The 19,877-nt window shown below is 45.2% G+C and overlaps 2 protein-coding genes across 3 annotated transcripts in view; one reads left to right on the forward strand and one right to left on the reverse strand.

Annotated features, from left to right (window-relative positions):
• Positions 1 to 7,483, forward strand: part of INSYN2B (inhibitory synaptic factor family member 2B) — a 97,909-nt gene extending 90,426 nt beyond the window's left edge. The window contains exon 4 of the mRNA XM_084884017.1: positions 6,939 to 7,483. Within this exon, the coding sequence (XP_084740143.1) occupies positions 6,939 to 7,125 (187 nt within the window). The 3' untranslated portion in view covers positions 7,126 to 7,483. The remainder of the gene's footprint in view (positions 1 to 6,938) is intronic.
• DOCK2 (dedicator of cytokinesis 2) overlaps positions 1 to 19,877 on the reverse strand; it is a 362,595-nt gene that overhangs the window by 173,646 nt on the left and 169,072 nt on the right. The window lies entirely within an intron of this gene.

Consider the following 19,877-nt stretch of genomic DNA (forward strand, 5'->3'; position numbering starts at 1 on the left):
ATCCTCGGGCCTTGTTTGGCTGTGGTCCCTCTCCTGACGGCGGATGGGCCCAGTGCCCATCAGTGTACATAAAGCACACGGGCTTAGGACGCGTTGCCTGCCAGGTCTATCTCCCGGGAGATGTTGCTGCTAAGTTAGCAGCTCGGGAGGTTTCCGAAGTGGCCCCATCGCTGAAGACCATGGCTAATGCTACTTGCTCCCATCAAGACATGTCATTGGTTCTGTCCAATTCAGTCTCTGTTCCAAGAGGAGCCTTTTGCTCCCCTCCCCACAAGACTCCTGGGCTTTCTTCTTACCATAGACAACTTCCTTAGATTTCCATCCTACCAAGAAGCATAGCACCACAAGGATGCCTAAGGACCCCACGCAAGGTTGTCAGGTGATTTCTTACATCAGGGAGAATGGACTCCTTTGAGTTCTGACTGCTGCTGGCTCCAAGGGGAGGCGGCAGAAATCGGCTCTATGCCTTAAGCTGGCTCCAGGGTATTTAGTCTCCAGTCACACTCCTCACCGATCCTTAGCATTGATTCTAGGACAAGTTTCTCAATGGGTTGGTTGAAGGCCACCTATGGCGCCTAAGATAAAATAAAACTGGGTTGCAGAGTGAGAAGGCTGTTCTCTTTCCAAGTTTATTTCCACCCTTGTGTTGACCAAGAGGGAAAAGTCAAAGTTGGTGCTAGAATGTCTTCAAAAGCTTTCCTACGCTTATTGATCATGCTTTACCCAGACAGAGTAGGTCTCAGGCTCATAGCCATAGGCAAGCAGCAGTATCTAGCCAGAACGTAATCATTTTTAATTTTTTTATTGAAGCTTTTAACTTCTAAAACAAGTCCTCCTAAATATTCATTGTAAATGATGCATGTCTCCATTTTCAAAAGTGGTATCGACTATTTTATATACCTGTTTTGAAGTGTAAATAGAAAATTGATTTAAGGAAGAAAAGCATTAAGTCAATAGTTTCACAAAAACCATGAAGACAGTGAACGAATGATTGAAGTTTGAGAAATGGAGCTTGGAGGAATGGGCTCCCTTTCCTCTTCTCAAAAGCACAAGTTTCCCCAAGCCGCATCCCTCCTCCTTCCCCCACTCCACCCTCTGCTCCTCCAGCCATATCTCCTTGCACTTCATCTTCAAGTTCACTCTGACAATCACTGCTGAGCCTCTTTGGAGGACTTTGACAACACCAATCATGCATTTATATTCTGGACATTGCCCCCAGGGGGGGAAAAACACACACAAAAAACTTCTTGGTTTAAGTTGTAAGATGCATCAAATGTTTTAAGGGAAGAGAATAGGAAGTCTTTCTCAGAGAAAAATTTCATCTACCATTCAAACACATTACTTGGGTAATGGAAATAAAGAGCATGCTGCAAACTTAGCAGTTTTAATGGGTGAAGGGAGAGGTTTGAAAGGTGCTAGAGAGAAACAGAGAGCTGTTGTTTGTATGGAGGTCTACCTGGACAGGTTGTCTCCTCCTTTCCACCTCAGCTTCTTTTTATGGTTTCAACTGTACTCATGGATTATTTATTAATTTAATTTTATTATTTACTTACTTATTTGTTAATCCTCACTTGAGGATATGTTCTCCATAGATTTTTAGAGTGAGTCGAAGGAGGGAGAGAGGAGAAAGAGAAAGAAACATCAATGTGAGATGGATTGTCACCTCTGGCATGTGGGCCAGGATGTGGCCTGCAACCGAGGTACGTGCCCTTGACTAGGAATCAAACCCAGACCCTTCAGTCTGTGGGCTGATGTACTAACCACCAAGCAAAACAGGCCAGGGCTGTACTCATGGATTTCAAGTTGATGTCTTATGACACTACTATCTACTCCTACCTCTTTCATCAGCATGTTCTCTCTCTCTCTCCCCTAACTACAGGGACATAGCAACTATCTCAAAGGTATCTCATATTCACCAGCTTTGATATTCACAACTTATCACAAGGAGTCTCTCTGGAGCTCAGGCCCAAGCCTTCTCACTGTGTGCCCCGCCAGAGAAAACCCTGGCTGCCACCTTCCAAAGAGCTCAATGAGTCCCCGGGGTCACCTGGTTGGTAGTGCTTGGCAGCCTTCTGTTCGTTCCTTTCTATGGTTAAGTGTTTTGGACACTGGGTTTTGGCCTTGCTTGCCACTTACAGCTGTTAATTAGCTAACCTGAGAACAAGGTATTTCACTAGACATATGATATGCACCCAGGCCTGTGGGTTTAGCAACCAACTTTCCACTTTAATTATTTAATATTTTCCTTTGGTCTGCTTAGACTGCTCTCCCAGCAGGGAGCCCGGTGACTGCAAGAGCCAGGTCTTCCAGTCATAGTCCTCTTTTTGGCCAAAACTGGAAGTCCCAGTGAAAAACACCCACAAAGCACACATCCTATCTGTTATTTCTAGTAATCACAGATGCATCTGTGGCTCTCAGCACATTTCAACATGGACTGAGCAGCATTCACTTCAAAGGTTGGACTTTGCACATCATAGCAATACCAATCGGCATCCCTCCATAACCACCGCCAGACATAGCTGTCTCTTTAAGGAACAGGCATAAAGTCTGAGGTACATGTGGACATTTCTCTGAGTCCCAACTAGTTGATCCCCAAGATATTTGCCTCTGGTCCCTGTTTCTCTCAGCAGCATGTTATCCCTTCCTTCTTCTCCCCAGAGTATAAGGAGAAAAGGATTTACAGCATCAGCAATTTATCTGCAATAAAAAATGAAACCTATTTTAATGCATTAATAGCTAAAGAGGCTGAAACATGCCATAAATATAAAATCAAGCAAGCTGAGAATTTCCCCAGGAATAACAAACGGATGGCTGCTGGCACTGAGGCCACGGTTGACCACAGAATGACATAATCTTTATTTCTCTGTCAAGTAAACGTAACAATCATTACCACTTGTCCTACCAGGCACTGAGCCAGGCAGTTTGCTAAACACTGTACACACAGTATCTCATCTCAGACTCCCAACAACCCCGATGTATGAGTACGGTTATTATTCCCATTTTACAGATGAGGAAATGGAGACTCAGAGAGGTTCTGTGACTTGTCCAAGATCCAACAGAGCTGGGGCTAAAACAGGCCCTCCTTTCGGGAGATTTATCCGGTCCCTTCCCCTCTTACCTGGGACCTGGCATAATCAGTGAATATTTGTGTTCACGTTCTCTGAGCAGGCCTGTCCTTGCTGAGGGCTGAACAGGAAGACCTTCCCATCCCAGAGCCACAGAACTCAGAGCACAGGGTTCTTTCAATTAGCCACCAGCATGATGATTCTTGCAGCTCATGTTCAAGTGCCCGGAGGAGAACCTGCGACTCCCTGAGGACTTGTCAGCAGACGCATGCCCTAGGGGGAGGAGTGCCCTTGCCAACCTGAAATGGCTGCAAGTTGTATTTATACACCCTATAAATAACAAGCAAACTTGTCATTAGGAGAAAGTTTCAGGAACGGGGTGGGCGGGGAGGATGGAGGAGGCAGTGAGACTAACTCAAGCGCCTACGTGCCAAGGCTAGGATCCTTCCCAAAAGGAAAGTGACTTGATCATCCAAGGAGACAGGAACCAAACTGCCCTCACGGAGCTCACTGAGGCCGCCAGCTCATTCTTTAGAGAAGGAGCCTGTAGGCGGGCCCTAAGTCTGCGGTCACGGGGCTCTGTGTGCAACGAGCCACAGAAACCCTTGCAGAGGGAGGAGGTAGAGAGGGACCTGGAGGATGCTTCATCTTCAGAGAGGTGTCGTGGACTATTAGTTTCTCAGCCAACATGCTGGGAGTGTGTGGTTTGTGGCAGGGGTGTGTCCCTTTCTCTTTAATAAAATACCAGGCCCCCTTGCTGAGAAAGAAGGCAGAGACCTCAGCAGACCTCAGCAGCCTACCACACCGAAGACAAAGACAACCACTGAGCCCACATATTACTTTGAATTTGCTGTCCGCTAAGGGGGCACCCATCTTTTCTGGATACACAGCTTCCAACCAGCATTGCCCTGCAATCTGGAAGCACCATTGCAGAGTGAACGGGTTCCACAGGGGACTGGACGGTCATGCACCAGGACTTGGTCACCACCACCTTGGCACCACACATTTGATGGCCAGGATCTGAGTTCAGTCTGTTTTAGTGCACCAGCCTCACGGTCAGACCATTTCGGTTCATATCCTGGCTCTGTTGTTTACTAGTGTGTGGCCATAACCTGCCCTTGCCTTGGTTTCCTCTTTTATGGAACAAAGATAGTATCCATCTAAGGGGTCCATGAGAATTACATGAGGCATGTGGGCATTACCAACCTTGCAGTGCAGAGTCTACAATATAGATTTCACTGTACGAATGACAGTCCTCTTCTTCCTCTTCTTCCTTTTCCTCCACCACCTCCTCCTCCTCATTCTCTTTTTCCTTCTCCTTTTCCTCTCACCTTCCCTTTCCCCCCCACCTCCATCTTCTTCATCTTCATTATTATTAACTGAAATTGCCATGTGTCCTCACCTAACATGGTCCAGATACTCTTCTGTTATTTCTTCTTCTTAGATTAAGATCCTGGTAGTAGCCAGGCCCTGGGCTAAAACATCTCATTGCTCTTTAGGAAGAACAAAGGACTAAGAGTCTGGAAACCAGGCTTACTTATATTCTGCTCATAACTCACAGTGTGACTTCTCTATGCCAACTCATTTATTTATTAAATGGGGACAACAATTTTCCCATTTTCCTGGGATATCATGAGCATAAAATGAAAGCACAGATCTAACAGGTTTGCAATTTGAAAGTGCTACTCAAAAGTAAGGGGTTTCTATTAATTCATCTGTTTCTATATAAATGTGTATCTCTTGTTGGCCTGCCTAACTTTGATTTGTCCAGCCAAGCTGCTGCCTCCAGACCCAGGCTCTGTTGTTTGCTCATGTACTAATGTATCCATCTACTTTTTGCTTCTCACTATTTCTTTTTCCTAACAAGCCATGACTTAGGTCTCCTACTGCTTCCAATTTCCTAGAAAAACATCCCTGTGCTTTTCACCCGGCCTGATAGCTGAGGCATTGATGTGTGAGCTGGACTAGTGAGATGCTCTCCAGAGGGACACCTGAAAGCTCTCTCCCATTCCTGGCTGACAGCTCACTTTCTAAAGGAGTGCAGTACCACACCCAGACAGATCACATGGGCAGGGCTCCAAGACTCCCTTAGACAATGACTGGGGCAACCTGAACCAGGTGTCAGATATTCCTCACAGGACCAAAGGTCCTGACCTCAACTGCTCCACATGACCTCAATGGATCCAGGCCTGAATTCTGTACTGTTACGATTTCTTATCCCCAATGTGAGCCAGAACTCTGCAAACTAAGCCCTCGGCACTCCTCATCATCCGTACAGAATATGGGTGGCAGAAGATGGTAAGGGTGGGCTGGGAGGGAGATTAAGAGAAGAAGAGAAGGGGAAGCAAGGTTTAAAAAGTTACTGGTGTTCACCTTGATACCAAACCCAAGGCAGACGGCAATCCCTAGAATCTACAAACAACCCTCTCCTTGACTTCTCACCAAGTAACAATTAATTGCTCTTATCAAGAGGTCTCTGAATATGGTGTGAGTTGGCTAAAAAGGAAGGTGAAGGGTATCTCCTTCCCTCCATCCAGCTTCAAGATGAAAAGAGATGAGACCCTATACATTCCTTCAAACTAAAGAATAATTTGTCAGGAATAAGAAGGAAAGTGACAATTTTCCTTTCTGTTAATAAATTGCTTTGTCTAAAAAAAAAAATTAATCAGTTTCTTTCCTAAGTTCACACACTTTGCTATGCTCTGCTTTTTGCCTGGCCTTGAAAAGAAAGTTACTTTCAATCTCCTTCCAATTGTCAAAATCAGTGGGGGCAATTGCAAGAGAGGTGGGGGGAGAGCTCCAATGATTATAAGGCAATCCTGTGGTGTTTCCATAGAAACATAGAATGTATTCTTTCCTGAATGTACATGGAGGGGAGGGGTGAAGAGTGATAATGCTGGCAAGGTATACAATTACTGAAGAGCTTCAGGTATGAGTGAAGAGGCATTCAGGCCATAAGATAGGAAGACAAAAGACTTAGTTAATGAAGAGTGGAGTGGGCAGAGACTATATCCTACTTGAAGACATTTCACCTGTCATTGTGTCCCATCTGTGCAACTATCCAGTGAGAGAGCTTTATAACCCCCACTTTCAACTGAGTCTCTGAAAGAGGAGCAATTGTCCAAGGTCACCTAGCCAGTGAGTGGTATAAACTTGGTTCAAAGTCAGGAGTGTTCCACTCGAAGCCCTTGCTCTAGCTTCTATGTTGGGCTGCACTTTAAATCATAATGATGAGACAGTTTCATTCTGCCTCCTGGCTTTTCTCTCCCCAGGCCTGTCAGTTCTGTACACATTCTCGATTCACCCACAGCATTCTCTTTTTATCCAATCGGTATTAGGACAATGCTGTGAGTCTTGACAAACTCAAGTGGTTTGTTGTCGTTATTGTTTATTCAAATGATGAAGTCAGAGAAATGTCACAAATAAGGAGAAAAACAAAGCTGGTTTTTGTGGATGCTTCTATTATATCATTCAGTAGAGGTGTATGGAGAAAGAGCTAGAAAGTAGGCATAGTTGAGATAAATATAAGGCATATTTTAAAAGCAATTGTTAGTTTAACCATCTGTCTCACACACTGAGAAGTAAGATCCACAAGAGAAGTGTCCATGTCTGTCTATCTGTCTTGTTGTGCCCCATAGCTGAGCACAGTGTTGAGCCATGAACTGGATGGATGGGTGATGGATGGATGAGTGGATGGGTGGGTGGATGGAGAGATGGCACAATTTTTCTAAGGTCATATAACCAGTAGGTACCTAAGCATCTGGGACTAGATGTCAAAACCCATGCTCTTACATAGCAGTTGGGCCCTTGGGGATGCTAAATTCGTATGTGCTGACTTGAATTTACTGTCCTTCCTTGTCCTGTGTTTTCCAGTGTAGAATATGATTTTCGGCAGCAGGAAGGCAGGTTCCATGAAGTTCTACAGAATCTGGAGGAAGCAGAGCCGGTTGAGGAGCCATGTCCCCCACCAAAGTCCACAGCAGAACCCCCTGTTCCTGAGAAACAGGACTTAAGGCGGAAAACCAAGAAGGTGAAGAAGAAATGCTTCTGGTGGATCTGAGCTTGTTGGGACCATGCCCTCTGCCCTCCCCCAAAACCTCCATGAGATGGGGACCACTGCCCTCAGGTCTTCTCTACTTCTTTGCAAAGGCCCCAGACTGAGAGTCACTCAACCCGCGAAGCCAGAAAGACTCCAGGGCTGGTGTAGCCACTGCGGGACCCCTGACCACCAACCTCACCTGAGTGAGTGCCACTGTTTGCTGAGGGCTTCACGGACCCTAGAGTGACCAATTGCCTAGTTCCCCATCACACACAACTAGGCCACAATCCTGGTTTGCGAGTCTAGGTTCCCACCCTGAACAAAGCCCCCATCGACTCTCCAACATCTCTATGATGCTAAGCACTTCCTTCTCATCCTTGGTTTGTCATCCGGAAAAAAAAAAAAAAAGAAAAAGAAAAGAAAAAAGAAAAGAAAAGCAAAGAAAAGAAAGAAAGAAAGAAAGAAAATAAGATTGTGTAGAGCAGGAAGTTAGAATACAGTTAGAAACTGATACACTAGGAAAGATGAGTTACGTACACTGGTTATTTTCTAAAATGTTGGCATACACAGCATAATAGAAATGTGCAGGGCAAAAATGTAAGAGTGCCTGGTGGGCTGGGTCATTTTCATTTTAAAATAGCCCCTTGGCCCCAAATTAAGAATTTGTCATCTCATGCTGCGGGGGCCTTCCAGCCTGTGGCAGAATAAGGTTGCTGCAGGGGATAAGGAACTTGGTGTGGTTATCCTATAGTTGTAGCTCCAAAGCCCACCTTAAGCCACCATGCTTCTCAGCCCAGGGCATGAGACCACCTGGAAAATAGGTGGGATCTGGTTTGAACTTTCAGATTCCACAGCTGATTTCCCTGCAACATTTTAGACCATGAGATCCAGCAACCTGTCTGTTTCATCTGAGCAGTAACATAAATAAGACTAAGATAAAACACAACACTGGTTCTTACCCATTCATCCCTGCAATAGCTTTGTAGATAGGTTCTTAAATATAGTAATCTACATAATCTCCCTTCCTGGTAACCAGGCCATGATCACCTGATTGAATAAGAAGCAGGATGAGGGATATACATATTTTTTCCATTTTAGCATTAAAGACCTTTCCTTCCCAAAGTCTGAATTCTTTTAAAGTCTGGCTCATTCTTTTGACAAGACCCCTATACATGTGGGTCCAGTCAAACTTGCATGGCTGAACCAACTACTAACATAATATAATTAAGTAATTGCTACATACTTTGAAGGATGAGGGGTGGGTTCTTGTTAAATTCTCTACCAGACTGTGCTCGGATGGATGCTGCTTAAAAAGGGGATCCTAAAGCTTAACATGGCATTTAATGAAGGCATGTCATACCCCGCTTTGCTCAAGATCAGGTGTCTGGGTTAGAGTCTGCGGAGTACAGCATCCTGTGTGAACATGGGATGAACGTACCCCCATTGCACATTGAGACGAATTGAGCAAACCACTCCGACAATTGCACCTGCTCCTGCCATAGTGCTGCAGTGTGCAAGCTCTTTCGGTGATAGTGAGAGGGAAATTTGGCAAGGAACCACAGCTTACACTATTTAAGTCTTGGGATGTCATTCAAGATGTTCTCGTTCTGTTTCTAGAGTAATGTTTAAACCCACAAAGTGAGACCAGCCTCCATAATGTTAAGTAGGAATTAAGATAAATACACTTGTCATACAGAGGAAGCCACATTTCAATAAGATATGCTATCACTGGCTGAAAGCCACAGATCTTCCTATATCCACACAGTCAACTCTCAGTTGGCCCCAATGATGGAAAAGAACAGCACCGAGGATAATCCAATAAAGCAAAACCATGTGGGATCTCTTATGTAATTTTATCCTGTAGTAGAGCTTCCATCTTAATTCGCTTTGCTTATACTAAGTTTCAAGTAATTTATAATCTTGGGCAGCATGAATATAATCCTGTTTTGGGAATTAAGAGACCCAGGCAAATAGTCGACTATCTTTTAACAAATGGCTTAAAATTTTAGGGCCTGTTTGTTCATTCTCAAATGGAGATAGAAACACCTACTCGAACAACTTTATAAGCTCTGTGCATGGTCCAACATCAAATGAGCAGAATGACCCAGAGCTGAGGTGGCTTATTTGCCAAACAGAATAGAACCCAACCCTTGGGTGATTAAAAAGCGCACGTTTTTATATACTTAGGTTCAGTTGGAGATATCAGATAAACCCGCAACTGAAAAATAAAATTGGGGTAGGAAATGTTGACATTTCTAAAAATACAACCAAATGAGACTTCAATGAATTTATACCAAAGCACAATACAGCATTGCTGAGGCCACTAACCTGAAAATGGGAAGGAGGTCTCTTCTGGAAATTGAACATTTAAAATTATTATAAGGAAAAGGGATTCAGTAAAACACCTTCCTGCTAATAAAAATGATCATCTCTATTTAAAAAACACACCCACACATATACATAGACCAAAACTCTATACCCATCTACTCATGTGAAAATCACATCTTTGTAAAATATTATGTAACATCTACCATGATAATCTGCAAAAATGCTGTACTTGAGGTTATATGGTTTTACAGAGAGAATTAATTTAGCTAAAATTACTTTTATAAAATTGAAGGGGAAAAGACTGATACATCACCTTAGGTTGCTGGAGTTTATGTAGCTGCTTTCTCTGTAGTTAAGAAAAAAATGTGTACTCGCTATACTTGGAACTTAAATACCAGCTCATCTGTAGAGCCCCTTCTTAAAAACAATGTATAATGTAAGTTTTTGTAAATTTATAAACTGTTTTAAATGGGATATTATCTTTTGCAATAAACTTACATATTTTTTCTTAGGTTTTAAGACTCCATTACTAGCTTGGGTTGATTTAAACTTAAGAAGGGTAATCCCTGCTCAGCCGGTGTGGCTCAGTGACTGAGCATCAATCTATGAACCAGAAAGTCATGGTTAGATTGCCGGTCAGGGCACATGCCAAGGTTGTGGGCTTGGTCCCTGATGTGGGGTGTTCAGGAGGCAGCCAATCAATGATTCTCTCTCTTATCGTTGATGTTTCTATCTCTCTCTCCCTCTCCCTTCATCTCTGAAATCAATAAAAAAAATATTTTTTAAATAAGGATGATACCTCAGTGGTCCTAATGATAGTTTTCATTACAATCTCTTCTATATGTTTTCCAGGAAAACAAAGAAGAGGTTGAGAATTTAGGGACATAATGGTGACGTGCTGTGTGTCCTGAGAGCAAGTGAGGCAGAGTGAATTAACAGAACAGTTCCCAGCTCATTTGGATGGACACATATTCATGTTTTGATCATTGTTATACCCATATACCAGGCCTATAATTTATTCAATATTTTTCTTTATTTTTCCTGTAACTTTCTTCATTAAAAGGCAACTTTATAACACCACCACAAGGAAACCCAATTGTGTTCCAAATATAGAGGATGAAATAAAAATAATTTTATTAAATTCTTATTACAGACTGTTGAGTGCTGAAAGTGCTAAGCCTGAGACCAGCTCTCTTTGTTAAGGGAGTTAGCAGACCTTCAACATGTGCTAAAGTCACTTGTACACCAAACGTTTTCTACTTGATTGATCGGGATGTTTGAGAGAGAATTGAAAAGAAAAAAAAAAAATTTCCCATCATGTTATTAAGTTCCCCCACCCCCACTGAACCATCTAAAACCAGCTTGTTTACCAATCTGTGGGGTGGGGGGCGGACACATGGGTTTGATATTTTGCTACCTTCTTTTTGCCAGGTGACCTTGGGAAAGTTAACCTCAGTCCTCAGTGAGCCTCTGCTTCTTATAAAACTGAACATAATCCTTGCCTTACAAGGGTGTCTGAAAACTAAGTAGGAAAAAGCCCTGAGCACAATGGAGGGCCCACAACAGGTGCTCAATAAGTGTGTATTCACTCATTTGCTGATTGAAGTACATTGAGAGAGGGGATGGAAGATGGCTTCATGGGGCTGCAGTGGGTTTTCAGGAACAGGCTTAAGATTTTCTTCAGGCAAAAAGTGGTAGTGACCAGGAAATGAACTCTTCCTGCCTGAGAAAGACCAGAAACCATGGCAATGAACATTACTTAACAAGTCCTCAGTGATCCAGGACATGCAGGCAGATCAGCCCAGCACAGCACTCCGAGGAATCAGATGTCCTGGAGGTGAAAGGTACCTTGGAAGTTGGGACTCTGCCATTTCAAGCTTCTGGTGATTAAGTGAGGCCAGTGAACTGGTCCTAGGAATCACAGCAATCACGTGGGGAAGTGAGTGTTGGAAGCAATGTGGGTGGTCGGTGGGTGGAACACATAAGAGTCTACCAGACACCAGCTCCCAGGGCAGCTTCAAGAAGCACTAACGCTAGACTTGAGAGCCTTTGCTATCTGCTTTCCAGTCACACTGAGTCACCTTGAGCTCCTCAGGCCTAGTATGCAACACTCAGAGGATCTGTGTGCACTTGTCCTTCTGCCTGGGACAATCCCCACCATGCCACCCTCCCACCAAGTCACAGCAGAGTGAGCTTCCCAGCAAGGCCTTCCATGCTACACCACTGCCCACACCACACCCAATGGCACTCTTACACGGTCACCTGGCACCAAGGACCTTCTATTGGAGCCATTGGTTCAGTTGTCCTTGTACTTATATGTGCATTATCCTTTGATGAATGTCTTTTCATATATATATATATTTATTTATTTATATTTATTTATAGCTAATATGCAAAGTGTCACCTTGGGAGTTCAACTGGGAGAATGGGAGTTTGATGGCTCATTATGATATGCCCGAACATGGAGGGCAACCAGCGGTGGCAGCAGGGTGCTGAGGAAGCAAGGGAAGGAGGAGGTGGAGAAAGGAGGGGGGGAGGGTGGGTGGGAGAGAACTGTGTGATTGCAGTCCATGGGTGGTGAGGGAAGGAAGAAGTGGGGAGGTGGGGAGCAGGGAACCTGATTGGCCCTGACCGCTGGCCAGGCCTAGGGACCCTACCTATGCTTGATTTTCCTGCACCAGGCCTCTGGTTTGCTTATAACCTCCCTAAGACAGGAATCCTGCCTATTTTTGCTCACCTTTGTATCTTCAACACCTGTGCAGTGGGATTCAAATATCTGTTGCAGGAATAAATGAGGGACATGAAGAAAAGATTCCCAGATGGTTTCCTGGTCCCTCAGTCTGGCACAGGGCGGACCCATTGGTGCACACCGGCTCCTCCTGTGCTCCCAGGAGCACCCAGCTCCCACTGATTCGGACCTTCAGCAGCTAATGTGCCAGGGCTCCTGATTCCCCTGTGGTCCGCACGGTATTCAGGACCCAGACTCCAAGCCACTGCTACCCTCCCCCTCTGCCAGCCCCAGCCCCTTATCCAGAACACTGACAGCCCGGTTAACCTTGCTTCAGAACAAATTGCCATCATAATTAAATGCCAACGCGTTTTGCACATTTTACCAAGATACTGCCTCACTGTATGAAGGGGGAAATTGGTTTTGAAATTAAAGCAGATTGTTAACTATTTTTTGCTGTAACGTTTCCATTAAAATGCCCGAATTTATTGCATGTGACCCAGTCCATTTCAGACAAATGCAATTTAAAGGAGACAGGGTCTGTCTCGCCGAAGCAGCATTTGGGGCAGAGCATTCTGCCTTGGCTTAAACCACCACTAAAATCAAAAGACAATAAACATCACGCCAAAGGGTTATTTGCTTCAAAGCAAACAAAAGCTTTATTATCACGAATGGCTTTCACAAATTCTCAGGATTCATAGCTATCTCACATTAAATTTCACTCAAATGAAACCGTACTTTTTTTCCCCCTGGACAAAGATCAATATATATGTTTTAAATCACGAGCTAAACACAGCGACCTCTTATTGGTACTTGGGCTGGTTTCCAGGGAGCACACGCCATGCTGTGAGGCCCTAGCGATGCTGACAAATAAGCAGTCTTTCTCCCGAGCCAGACGGACTGAGTCACTTTAACTGTGGAGACCAGGAGTTTTTCACAGCCTTTCCACCCGGCACGCTAAGCCACGGTCACGCAGGCCCGCAGGCACTAATCCCGAATGGGGGGAGGGGAAAAGTTATGTGCTGCTGTCGTTGTTTTTTCTTTGCTTATTTGTTTCAAGATTTAAGAAATATATATGCTTTCTGTAACTAGGGATCAAAGACAGCAAAGCCAAAGTCACAGGAAGCAAAACCAAGCCACGGACATTCACCGACTCAGCCCACTGTCTTGTTGGGATTTCCTAAAATGGATCGCTCCCTCTTCGCTCTAGGCACCCACCAGCCCCAAGGAAATATCTCAGGTGAACCACAGCCCATAATCACTTTTTTCCCAATAAACAGGCATTGATTGCTGCTCTGTGTCGGGCAGGGAAACTACAGATGCTGCCCTCGCTCACTGTGGCCCATTGGGAGTGGGGGGTGGAGGAAGGCGTGGGGGGGGGAGGGTTTGAAAATAAGCTCCTGTCCCTCTCTGACCTGCCCCCCTGGATGTCACGCTGCCTCCTCCTGACCGTCTCAGGCTGTCCTCAATTCTCTTGTGATGATTCTTTGTCCTGAAGTGTGGCTATTTCTAGTTTTCTCCCCCTTTCTCCGCTGTACATCGTGTCCTGAGAGTAGGAACTGCTTTCCTTACCTTTTAAAGTGTTAAATCCAAATATGTTTTAATTGAAAGGAAATGCTTCATCATGAATTCTTGTCTGTCCCATGTGGCCCTCTGCACTGACCTTCAAAGTCTACGTTCCCTTTTAGTTTTCCACCTCCGTGGATCCTGCTTCCTCCTGGCTGCCTTGGGATCCCTCTCAGACACATCTGGCCATGCCATCCCCTGGCTTTTTTTCTTACTCTCTACCCTCCCACCATTCTAGAACATAAAATTCCTCCCACAGCAAAATGAGGCTCCTTGAAATCAGACTCAACCCAGAGTGCACAGTCTCACTTCCTGCTACTCCGCTTTCTCCTGTGTCCATCTCCCTCCGCTTTCCAAAATGTCAGAGGCTATTACATAGCAGTGACTTAGCACATCCTGTTCCCTCTGCCTGGGACACTGTTCCATTCCCTATCTACCATGGGAAATAATTTCCATTTCGGTGGCATATTTAATAGTAGTTACATCACTACTAATTGTGATATTTTTCTAAAAGCTCTGGTTTGTTGAAGTTACAACGGGCTATCATGGGATGTTTTGCTTCCATTATCTTAGTTCCTCTTGAAAAAAAAGTATCATGAGGCATTGCTTATGGTTACTCCCATTTTCCAGAAGAAAAACTGAGGCTCGGAGGGAGATGAGTGACTGGTCAGAGTCCACAAGTATGAGGTGGTGAGGGCTGAAGTCCTTTCGAGGTCTGCCAAATTTGGAAGCTTGGGCTCTCTGCTGCCATGCCAGACAGCGAGCTGCGATTTAAATGCCACCTCCTCTCAGTAACTTTTTCTGATCATCCCCTCCCCTGCCATGGGATTAGTCACTCCATCCTCCAAAAACTCACCATGCTCTGTACAGGCTGCTGCTTTATTATCTGAGCATTTTTCCTGACAATCCTCCTCACTCACATCTACCATGGAGCAGAGTCCTGGGGGACAGGAATTGTCACCTGCACCTCTTCGCGTCCCCCCTCCCCCCACCCACCCACCATGTGTATATCACATTGCCTGAGATGCTGCAAATGCTCCACACAGGTTTATTGAGGGAATTGGGAGAAAATTTGGAGATAAAATACCCAGCGTAGAGAGACAGACCACAACAACAGTCCTCATTTCTGCCCCTGACTTTCTGCAAAATTTTAAACAAGTACGTCCCCCTCCTTCCTCCACCACTGCCTCTAAAGTGGAGCCATCTGGTGCCACAGGCTGGTTAAAAGGGAAATTATACACATGGAAGTGCTTGACTGTCACATTAATTCCTATATTTTTTAAAACAGTGTTTAAGGTTGTTTTTTTTCTTGTTTATAAAAGGAAAGCAAAATCATTTTAGAAAATGTGAAACTACAGAAATGTATAAACCATGTGTCCGTTAAGCAGAAGATGCCAATATAATTTTAGCCTCAGAATACGGTTCCTGGGCCCGATTTCTGAGAGACGCAGGGCCTCCACTGAGGGACCCTATTCTTCCCTCCCTGACCTTCAGGGTCCCTGAAGGCATCCTTATTGTTGTTACATTCCTGTAATCCTTTCTCTGAATTTAAGTCATAGAACTTCCTCATGCTATTAAAAAATAATCATGAATATTCAATGGCTGCAGTTAGGCCTCACTGTGTGAGAGTGGTGTGAATCTAGGAAAATGGGCTCTGAATTTGAAGGAGCAGGTGACAAAACCGATTCCTTTGACTCACTTAAGAAGGCCAGGGCCCCAGGCAGGGATGACACGGATGGAGACTTTTGGGGAGACCTGCTCCTTTGCAGCGAATCCCTGGGCTGCTCCACGGGCACCTCCCACCCCTCAGAACATGGTCACGAGGCCCTCCCTCCAGTCTGCATTCAAGCTTTTGTAGTAGACATATGGTGGCTGACTCCATCTCAAGGGGGCTTTGTTCACAGTCCAGCTGTGGCGACAGCTTGATAATACTTTTCAAGTTCAGGAGAGATCCTAAGTCGAGGCCATAAAATAGTTTGCGATCTGGTTCATCGCTCTTGCATCAAAGGAGAGAGAAGACTTGAACGCTGAAGGAGAATCGCGACGGCTCTTATTTCCTGAGGGCCCGCTGAGCGTGAAGCCTGGGCTGTGAGCTTCACACATGAGTTTTCATTCCATCCTCACCCTGGGTGGACAGGAATAACCATTGGCCTCACTTCGCAGACGAGGGGACTGAGAGCAGGGCTGTGAAGACCCTTCCTAGCTGTGAAATGAGGCCTCCTCGCTCCTCTTGGGTAAAGGGGGACCAGTTCCCAGCCAGTCAAAGCCTTTTCAAATCCAGACGCTGCGCCCCAATGCCATGGCCCCCAGAGAGCGCCACTGGGCATGACAGGGTGCTGTGTTGATGTCTAGACAGCAGACCTGAAGTTCTAAAGCTTCTAAATTCTCTTGGGACAAGAAAAGGCTAGCCTCTCTCCCAGTGCCAGGAAACAGGATGGGATATACCTTCAAAAACACACTTAAAAGCACCTGTCAGACTCAGATCTGTCCAGCTCCACTATCAGATGCCAAAAGGCACTGAGATGTTTGGAGGTAATTCCATTAGGATGATGACATTCCGGCCAGGCATTTCCTAATACTCACTGTTCAGTTCCCAAAATCAGTCTCTGCCACCCCCTCTCCGGGTGCTGACCACAGGCGCCCTGGTGACTCCTGGAAACTCAGCTCAGAGCCTGCGCTCACCTCCCCAGCACAACCTCAAGGCGTGAGCTGCTGAGTCACGTGTGACACATCAGGGCGGCAGCAGCTTCAGAATGTGTGTTCTCTTGGAGCACTCTCTCCTTATGGCCAAGGTCTGCTCCACTGAAGGATGCAGCTACTGTTTGAACACATTTTGGAACCTCTATCTTATCTTACTTCCCTCATCTGGGGTTCATCACCTAACAGAAGAAAGGTTTGGAGAATGAGACTGGCTCTGATGTCCCAGCTCTCAAACACTGTCTAAAAGAATTATACCACTGCCAAAACTGGTTTGGCTCAATGGTTAGAGCATTGGTCTGCAGACTGAGGGGTCCAAGGTTCGATTCTGGTCAAGGGCATGTACCTTGGTTGCGGGCACATCCCCAGTGGCGGGTGGGAGGGTACAGGAGGCGGCTGATGGATGTTTCTCTCTCATCAATGTTTCTAACTCTCCATCTCTCTCCCTTCCTCTCTGTAAAAAAAAATCAATAAAATATATATTTAAAAAAAGAATTATACCACACAGGGCTATAAAGTATTGGGGAATTTTATATTTAAAAGGTCCGTGAGGGAAAGCCTGACATAAAACAAATCTTTCCTCATCTTGTTTTCTCAGTCAGGATTCTTTTAAAGCTAGACATTAATTTGGACTTTCAATTAGTTTGTTCTTTCCACTAACTCACTCCCATAGCTACCTGCCCAGCCCAAGGCCAATGGACAGGACCCTCAAAGATAATACGACACAGACCCCTTTCTGAAGAAACCTAAGTCTACTGTGGCACATAGATAGGCAGAGAGACAATCCCATTACGACATGGCAATGCTGTAATTGAGAAATGGACAGAGAACAATGAGGTCACAAGAAAAATGACCTTGAGCAATGAGAGAAGGTTTCATGGAGGAGAGAAGGCAGAAAATGCTGCTCTCTCTTAGAATCCCCTAGTCCTTCCTTTCCACCCACTCACATGTGCCATGGCTTTCAGGAAGGAGACCCAGTCCCTTAAAGTCCACCTTGGTCACTGACCCCTGCCAACATGCGCTAAGGGTCCCTTGGAAGTTGAAATACTAATCCATACTTTGCACATACCTTTTAGGCCAAGTACTCTTTGATATGCAATTACCAAAACGCTTATTATAGCAAAACTTCCCCCACCCCCCACCCCGCCCCGGGACATAAGCACTATCCACATTTCCATATAAGTTAACAACCAGGCTCCCCCAAGTTCATTATGCTACCTTTTGGTTACCACCCAATTTCAGGTCTCCTCTATGATTTTTTCCCCCCCTTCTAAACCTGATCCCCCTCTAACACACACACACACACACACACACACACACACACACACTCCATCTCAGGAATTTTCTCAAATTCATTTTATCTCAGGAAACCACTGCCCAGACAGGTACAGTGAAAAGATTAAGATGTCAGTTTCACACGCTGCAGACCTGGGTTGGGACTCTAGCTGCCCTCCTTCCCAGGCGTGTGATGATGGGCAAGAGGCTTAAACTCTCTGATTTCTGTCTCTTCTTTGACATGAGATTTTAATGATCGTCAGCCTCTCAGATTCTCAGCTACCGTGGGGCCACTGATGCTTTCTCATCAATAACGTTTTCCTCGAAAAGACCACATTGAAAACAGTGTGAAGAACTCGAAGGGGACAAGAAGATGTAGCTAGCAATGGCAGCCATGAAAGCTGGTCATGACCAAACTGGGTCCGTGGCACTGGTGGTGGAGAGGAGCATTGGATTTGAGAGGCCTTTCGGCCTGGAATGGACAGAACCTGGAGATGCCTGATGTGGAAGGAGGAGACTCTCTCTCCCTTCAAGACCCATCAGAATCTCCATGTCTCCGTCCAGCTCTGTCTTCTTTGTTAATCCCGCTATTTCCTAAGTGCCAATGCTCAAGTACACAAAAAGTTTTGCTCCCATTTTATAGGGTTTTCTTTATGGTTCATTTTCCAGAATTGAGATTGATCCTAAAGATATCATTGTCATAAACCCATCAAAAATTCCGTGCCATTGTATAGGTTTCTGGGAGTTTCCACATAGGTTATTCAATTACATTCTATGGTCTGGGCAGGGCAGCAATTGGCTTTAAGGAAGTTCATTGGTACTTTTAAAATGTTTGATGCCTAGAGAACAAAATTAATGGGTATTAATAGTATATTATTGTGTAAAACAGTACGCTGTTGAAGAGCAGGAATTCTGGAAACTACTGCCTGGGTTCAAACCTAGTTCTTCCATTCACAAGTTGTGTGATTACAGCAAATTATATGCCCTCTCCTGTGCCTCAGTTATCTCATATGTAAAATGTGAGCACCAGATGCAGGTTAAGAGAGCTACTTAAAGTGCTTAGTGCTCTGCCTGAAGTAGGCTATTTGCTCAATAAGTGATAGTTTTATCATATATGCTGGTTTTTAAGGAAGTGTTGGGTTCCTGAGTGAAGGTCCAGAGTCAATCAACCATTTCCAGCCGGGAACCCCATCTCCCCAGTCCTAGCTATCCTCACACCCGTTCTCCAGGAGACAGGGGTGGGTGGAGCTGGCACTCCCTGTCTTTCTGTGGCCTCTGCACAGGTTTCCTGGAGTCGGTGGGCTCACAGTGTGGCAGAGAATGGGCACACAGGTGGCCCACTTGCCATTTGGAAAGTGATGGCAGAGCTTTGCGGCCCTGGCTCTCTGATGACTCAGGTATTCTCTGGAGTCTTCAGTGCTCTTGTGGGTGAAGCCGTGAAGAATGGGGTAGTTTCTACTATTATTTTTTTTTTCCTTTTAGAACAAACTGCTCTGAATTTCTGGAGCTGGCATGATGCCAAGGGTATTTACCTTTATTTAATCACTCAATAGACTCCCTGTGAAAACAAGGGTAATTAGGCCTAAAATATATCACCCAGAGGCTTATTTTAACTACCCGAAATAAAAGCTAGATCTCCAATTCCAACAAAATTACCAGATCATTTCCCTTCTAAGACCTTCTGGCAATGTTTACCTTCCCTGGCGGATTCTCCCAATGCGGTTGTCTGTCCCCAGCTCCAGGGAGTCCGGAGGCCGGGGACAGCCTTATCCAGAGCAGCCAGCAGTGAGGGGCCTTGGCCAGAAGGGGTTCCCTGAGACTGCCACCTGCACAAACAAGCCTGGCCTGTCTCCTCACACCGCTCCAAGGCCTATGGAGCAGCGCTTCCCCGCCCGCCCCCCCCCACCCCACCCCAGGGTTCACGTCCCACCTTGCAATTAGCTGTGTGACTTTGGCCACAATGCTCAGTCTATTCTCTTGAATAATAAGAGATGATGACAATTAACCTAAGAGGGCTCAAAGATATGCTCAATCACATGATAGGGATTTTCAGTCAGACTTCCTTTTTGTATTTTAACACATTTTTTATTTTGTAAGTTTGCAATCAACACAGTAATAAACCACTGTGTCAGTTTCATTGGCAGCATGCTCACTTTCTTTGGGCACATAAAGTCAGGGT

This window comes from Pipistrellus hanaki, assembly GCF_964339955.1.
Source record: "Pipistrellus hanaki genome assembly, chromosome: 5".
Classification (NCBI taxonomy): Eukaryota; Metazoa; Chordata; class Mammalia; order Chiroptera; family Vespertilionidae; genus Pipistrellus; species Pipistrellus hanaki.